The following is a 7,370-nucleotide window of genomic DNA, read 5'->3' on the forward strand; positions in this document are numbered from 1 at the left end:
TCATATTTAAGTAAAATCAAATATGACATGAGTATAATAAGCAGGGAAACACAATAAATCAGCACTAACATCAGTATTGGCTGATATTAGTCGTTTCTTAAAAAAATCGGTATTGGCCCAATAAATAAAAGTGAGTCAATATTAACAGCTGATCTTTATCTCCATCTCGTTACCTTCTGATTCTGGAATTTTTTTCCCCCAAAGCATTAAAAGCGTAGACAAATATATATGCTGAAATATAGGTAATATTAAAATCAAATATTAATATCTGCTCAAATTTTCAAACCTAATAATAAATATTTTAAAGTAGGTATTTAGCATCTGATGACAGACAGCAACTTTAAAATCATTTTTTGCGCCTATTGTCAGATGGGATCAAAAGAGAAACAGATTTAAACACTGAGGTAATTAGAGACTTCAGTCACTGCAGGAGCCTCTAATTATCCCTCCTAAATAACCGGGCCTCACCTTCGAAAGGCCTCCCAAATCCAGGTAGAGACAACTCACAAAGACGTTCCAGCCAATCCACACAAACATCCACAGCAGGTACTGGAAATCAGTAACAGAAAAACGATTTGTTTCATAAAGACAAGAAGCAAAGTAACTGAGAAAGAAGGTCAAGATCAGTGTTTCTCAAACTTTTTTAGACTTAAAACCACATCACAAACACTCCACCTAACTTAAAACAAAATCTGAATACATACTGTTAAAGGAAGAAATTTACTATGTTAGCTTAATTTGGAAAAAGCTTGGCTCTCTCTATTTCCTTCCTGTTTCCCGGGTTCTTCCAGCAAACCGCGTGTGTGCCAATCAGGAGAAACAATGCGTCATGACGTGACAGAGTTACAGCGTTTAATCTCACAACAAGCAACGTATGAGTTAACAAGAAAACTGCAGAGTTACAGAGACATACATTCATTACCTGAGACAAAAGAATTAAAACAAAGACAGAGACAGAGAAAGAAAAAGCAAAGACATGTCTTTGGAGAAGGCTGATGCCAAAACGGCAGGAAATAACAGCGATCTAAATTATTAACATTGTGGACTAACTTTTTATAGTGAAGGCGTTTCTCTCCTTGTTAATGTATTCAATTAAGGCGTACCCCTGGTTCGACCAACCAGGAGCTCTGTATGACCAATCAGACGCTACCTTGGACGCCAATAAAACTTAGAACTTCCCCTAATTTCACGCCAGAGATCAAAGGCCATTTGGTTTCCGAGAGGACAAAGGAGCAGGGGCAGCTGCGCCCTGGTCTTCCGTCCCCCCGGGCCATTTGGGCAAACAAAAGCATAAAACAAGACTTCACAGATACCTGTGAAATTCGGAGTGCCTCCCGCCCAAATCAAGTAATTTAGTTTAAGGAAAGCTTATCTTCACAAACCTAGTTTTGCATTGAGCCTCTCCAAAGATTTGAATCTTTGCCTTATCACATACATCCTGAACAGTTTTCTAATACTAAACAACACATTTTCATTGAAACAATTTCCATTTGGTTCAGATATTATCATAGACAGTACAATTTTCAAATACATTCAGCATTCACCATTCTAAACTTAGATAATGCACTTTAATTATAAACTTGCTATTAATACTTAGAAAAATGTTAATGATCTCAACATTCTATGTTGCATTTTAGTTTCAAACCCTGCCAGATGTGGTTATAAAACCTTTTGATGTTCTGTGAACCCAATCGGTTTCTGCCCTGCAATAGATGCTAATTTCGTGGCTTCCTGAGCCCTGATAACAATCCTAAAAGATCTCCTTTGATCTGCATCTAGTTCCTGACCTTTGACATTTACTCTGGTGGATAATTTCCTGTAAATTCTTCACAGAATATCTGTTTAAAACTAAGAAATTTATACAACATAGAATGCTCAAGATACCCTTCACACATGACGTAAGATTAACTGTTAAGAAATTTGTTCAAAATCAGACTGTTCAATATACCTTTTACACCTGGGGTAAGATTAGCTGTATTAAGCACTAAAAATAACAATTTTCCGTAACAATACCACCTGGAGTGAAAATATTTGTCTCTTAAAGCACTTCTTATTGTTTTATTTGTTCATCCAATGAGAGGGAGAGGGTGTTGTTTTGTAAATGTGACTGGCCATAAGCAAGTTCTCACCAACTGAGACTCGTTCACAGCCTAGAGCCGTTCAAAAGAATCGCGCTGCTAGTAAACTACCAATTCTCTCAGCAGATACAACTTAGCTTCCTCCGATTATAAGTTGTCTTGGCATTGTTTTCTTTCCACCTGTATCTTCATCTTTTCTCTGTGTAACCCGGTTTTAAGCCACGTATCCATTATTATTTTTAAACACAATCTTCAGCTAAGCTAGCTGTGTGCGTCGCACTCTGAGATGACGTCACGGTTAACCAAACGGTCGTTTACATGCAGTACCCTGCGGACCGCCAGGGGGTGCCATGAGAACACAGTTTGAGAGAATTTTCTAGGCGTTACCATGGTGACGTAGCGTGACTGGTACTGGATGGCCCCGAAAAGTCCCAGGATGACCGCGATGATATGGAAGAAGTTGACCATGATGGGAGCCCACTGGTAGCCCAGGAAGTCGAACACCTGCCGCTCCACCGCGGTTATCTGTCAGCAGGACAATAATTCACAGTCTGTGGACTCTACAGCCCAAAAACCTTCACTGAAATAAGAGTAGGCTAGTACTTCAACATATTTTTACTCAACTAAAATCAAAACATATCTAAGAAATTACTGAAATCCGAGAAAAATGCTACTCGTGTACTGAGTAACTGATCAAAACATCAACCATTTAATATTTGAAGACGGATCCAAAATATAAAGTTATGTGCAATTTTTGTATTTTAATGATTACAATTATAATAATTCATATAATTCATACAACAAAACATAAAATAAAGGCAAAAGAAACATTTCTCTGAATCGATTTCTTTAACAAAACTCCATTCATGTGTCTGATGAATTTCTTTTAAATTATTTCTTATTTTTATTTACCTTAAACAAGATTCTTGTTAATTCAGGGAAGTTACACTGTAAAAACAGAAAATCTTGTCACATAATTTTGGTCCAGTTTCTGGTCAAAATGCCTTAGAACATTTTAAATAAAACAAAACTAGTTTGCAAGTAACTTTCAGCAAGATATACAAGTTTATTTTAAGTAAACAATTAGTAATATTAATAGCAGTTTCACTTATAACTTGGGAAAAAATATATCATGTTAAATAATCTGCCAGTGGGACTAGTACTTTTTAAATCATTAGGAATCATTGACTTAAAACAAGATGAAAAGTTACTTGTAAATTAGATTTGTTTAATTTCAAGTATAAGTTATTTGCACTAGAAACTAAATCTAAAAATACTTGGTGATTTTGAGTTTTTGCAGTGCACTCACAGTGGGCAGAGAACCCAAAATTTTACCCAAGTAAATGTAACCAGTTACTGTCTAACACTGATTCAGACACAGCAGACTTTACCAAAAACAAAATGTGCAGCTGTTGCACCCCATTATCATTATCCATGTGTGTGTGTGTGTGTGTGTGTGTGTGTGTGTGTGTGTGTGTGTGTGTTGTCATGGCAACCGGGCCACAGGGGGGACGCAGCAAGCAGTGGGTGCAGCCTGGAGTCTTCTGAGGTCACATGGGGGCAGGGTGGGAAACCAGGATTTTATTGTGTTAGCCTGCTTCTGCTTTTTAATAATTTATTAAAAGGAGCAGATAAAACGCAATTAATTAGCAGGATTTATTGAACTTGATGTCAGCCAAATACAACAAACCTGGCGGTTTTAGCTTTCACTGGAACTATTTTATTTGTTTTTTTAAGTGTATTTATTTCAAATGTCTGTTTTTATTATTTCGGAAGGACTTTTCTAAATATATTTCTAAAACAGTTTTAGAAATATATTGATAGAAGAACTAAAACTGGGGTAAAATAACTAATATTTGTACAAAGTAGAAATAAAAACAAATCAATATTGCCATTTAAGATATTCTTGTAATAATAAAATATCATTCCAAAATATGTATGAAAAGAAAACTAATTTTCAAAACATTTCGTTCCTCATTATTTACTATTATTTATATTTCATTTTCATCTGTTGTAGAAATGTTCAACATTACTTTCAGTTTAATCTCAATATTTTACTGTTGCTTATCTCAAGTAATTATTTTTACTCTATTTTAGATGTTATTATAAATAAAACTGATGTTTTCTGTATTTTTTATTTTTAATGTATTATATTCTTTACATTTAATTCTATATTTTTTGTAATACTTTTGTAGTTTTATTTGAATATTATGTTATTCACAACGCTTAATTTCTGCAATGGTTGCTGATTTATTTTTTATAACCTTTATAAAACTGAAAAGTGCACTCTTAAAAGATATTACATTTTTCCTAAGACACTGTGCAAACCAGTAAATTGTTATATTCAAACCAGTAACAACTAATTAGTTTTGCAGGTAATGTTTTAGCAACATATATTTAATTTGATGGAAAACTCTATTGTTTCTACCATATTAACTTAGTTTATAATATAACAGCATCTGTGTTTTGAGCTGAAGATTTTCTAGTAAAGTATTATTAAACATAATCAACAGGTGCTCAAGTTGAATATTTTATAAAGTGTCAGTATTTTACGGTGTGATAACCCCACACTGCAAAACCACAAAATCTTACCAAGCATTTTTCTAGTTTCTAAGGATGTTAATACATTTGAAATAAGACAAAACTAACTTAGAAGTACATTTTCAGGAAGGCATAGTATATTTCAAGTTAATAATTCCTTAATATTGATTTTAAAAAGTATCAGTTCCACTGGCAGATTATGGGAAAAATGTCTTAAAAAATGTGAATAATTTTTTTCTTTTTTTCAGTCAGTATTAAGAAAGAACTGACTTAAAACGAGCTGCTATGTTTTGCTGAGAAGTTACTTTTGTTTTATTTAAAATTATTTCCATTAGAATAATAGCGCTTCATCAGACTAAAAAACACTTGATAAGAGTTAGTGTTCTGCAGTGCAAAAAGCTGCACATTTAATTGTACAATAATGACATTCTGATGTAGATTTTGTTAATTATTTATTTATATACAGCTTTACGAACAGAAAGTAAACAAGCAACAGTTGGTGTGACGTGTTTAGGATGCAGAATGAAAAATGAAAACCTCTTACCAGCTGCACGCAGCACAGCAGGACCAGTATGCCTCTTCCGGAGCAGCAGCCCATCTTCCTCCGCTCCGATCAGCCTGGCGATGGAGCGAGAACAGCAGCGGATTTCCAGTTCTCTCCTCAGGCACAAGTGCCGCGCTTTCTGAATGGTAAGTCCATGACCAGACGCACACAGTGCGGTTCAGCCTCTGGAGGAAAACACGGGAGGCCGTCCCTGCATGGAGCAGGGGGAGGGGAGGTATGACGGGTGATTCATGCCCCGGTGGGGGAGGAACCTCAACATATTCTGTAGTGGACTTACAGAACAAAAATATAAACACCCCATGTCAAATATTGTTGCCATGTGGAGTTAACAACCGTAAATGAGCATTTTATTGTAGAAAAGTAATATTTCTCTTGATTTGTGTATAATGTAGTGGTGATTATTTGCCAAACTATACATCCAATAAAAGCTCCTTCAGCCACTATGAGGCACTGGGGTCAAGATTCTTCACGCAGGCAAAAGAAGTTTAATATCCAAACTTGTTGACTGTCTTGGTTGCCTTATTTTCCTTTTCATCAAACAATTACAATGTTCAAACTTTCCTTTGTTCTCCTGTCTACTTCTCTTGCTCTGGTAAAAATCTTAGGACCCAAACCCAAATGCCTGCTGGTCCTCTACTAGACCCCTACAATGAAAGAAATGGACTGACCCACATGACTTCCTGTCTGACTCAGAAAGAATAACTGAAAAATAATACAACAAAAGATAAAAAGAATCAAATATTCTTAACCTGCAAATAAACTGTGTAAATAATATAAAAAATAGAAACTTAAGAATAAACTAACAAAATTCAAATGGATAAAGAAATAAAGAATAAATAGCTCCAACATATAAATTTCAGTGAGAATTACTCCGTGAGTTGTTTTTCACTCAGTGCCTGGTGGAGCATGTCCAGAGACAAAATGAGCAACAGCTGGACAATCCTAGGACTGGGGACAATAAAAGGCCGCCCCAAAATGTCAAATTTTGTCACAAGTCATACTGCCTCAGAGGTCGCAAGTTATGCGGGAGCGTGCCATTGGTACGTTGGATGCAGGGATGCCCACCAGAGCAGTAGCTGCTAACGTCCATTATCGGACTATCGGCCGTTTAAGAGATGGTTTCCAACAGACTGGCACAACGGCAAATCGACCTGGTCGGCTACGTGTGACCACTCCAGCACAAGGTGGCCACATCCGACTGTGAGGTCGGCTAAGACCAGCGACTCACACGACCGATGAGACCATCGGTCAGCACAGCGACGCGTCACACCTCAGACTGTCCGTTACCGCCTAGGAGAAGCCAACTGGGTCAGAATCAAATTCCTCAACCTGACCGCTATCATGTTCAAAGGACTGTCAATCTGCTACAAATGGCCAAACCACGACGTCATCAACGCCAATATGAAGATCAGTAATTACTGATTATTTTGACAATAAAGATTCTTTTCCATTCTACTCTATATGTAGTTCTCTTGTGACGTCACGCTTCCAGGAACTTTGTAGCTGACGGCCATCTTGGTAAGTTGGCAATTGCCAATGGAGTTGGTATGACAAAAATAAACAAGCTCAAGACTAGCTCTCACCTCGTTCCTCTCTACCTTATAGAAAAATATGAGTACATACATATAAGTGCTGTTTGTTTCATATACTTTCATTTTGCTGGTTTCAAACCATCGTTCACCTTTGCTCTTCGGTACATTTTCCTACTAAGATGGCAGTTTAGTGGCGCTGATCCCTTCCAGTTCGAAAAACCTCCCAATTGTTGAGCTACGTTTGATGGGCACTGCGCCGTTACCTAGCAACCCAAGAGGAGATCCAGCACATTCAGTCAGCTGGTTTTACAGCTGTATGCGCTGTACAATGGCTACTGGAAAAGACAAGTGTTTTTTGGGTTGTTTTTTTTTACCATTAAGAAACCACATGCTGCATTCTTGTTGGGTGTGGAGAAGGCTCTACTAATGCTTGTCAAAGAAGTACGGTTGTATAATTGTGCATTTATTTACAGCCATTTTCATGCAAGAGTGTAAATGTTGAGTTGGCGGGCGTGGCAGCAACAACTTATTTAGATTTAATTTGACAGAACAAACTATCTTATTCTGAAAGGAGCTCAAAATAAACCTGGCCAGACTAAAATCTCTATGATTTTGTGAAAAAATGTGACGAAAGTGTTTTGTGTAGCCAATAAA

The 7,370-nt window shown here is 36.7% G+C and overlaps 1 protein-coding gene across 5 annotated transcripts in view; it reads right to left on the bottom strand.

Annotated features, from left to right (window-relative positions):
• nkain5 (sodium/potassium transporting ATPase interacting 5) overlaps positions 1-7,370 on the bottom strand; it is a 31,947-nt gene that overhangs the window by 4,039 nt on the left and 20,538 nt on the right. For 2 of the 5 annotated variants that reach the window (XM_044125416.1, XM_044125434.1), the window contains exons 3-5: positions 5,164-5,348; positions 2,466-2,603; positions 469-549 (exon numbers count right to left, since the gene is read on the bottom strand). In XM_044125416.1, coding sequence (XP_043981351.1) covers positions 469-549; positions 2,466-2,603; positions 5,164-5,217 — 273 coding nt within the window. In that variant the 5' untranslated portion in view covers positions 5,218-5,348. The other 3 variants (XM_044125424.1, XM_044125442.1, XM_044125450.1) reach the window with 3 other exon arrangements.

This window comes from Gambusia affinis, linkage group LG01, assembly GCF_019740435.1.
Source record: "Gambusia affinis linkage group LG01, SWU_Gaff_1.0, whole genome shotgun sequence".
Lineage (NCBI taxonomy): Eukaryota > Metazoa > Chordata > Actinopteri > Cyprinodontiformes > Poeciliidae > Gambusia > Gambusia affinis.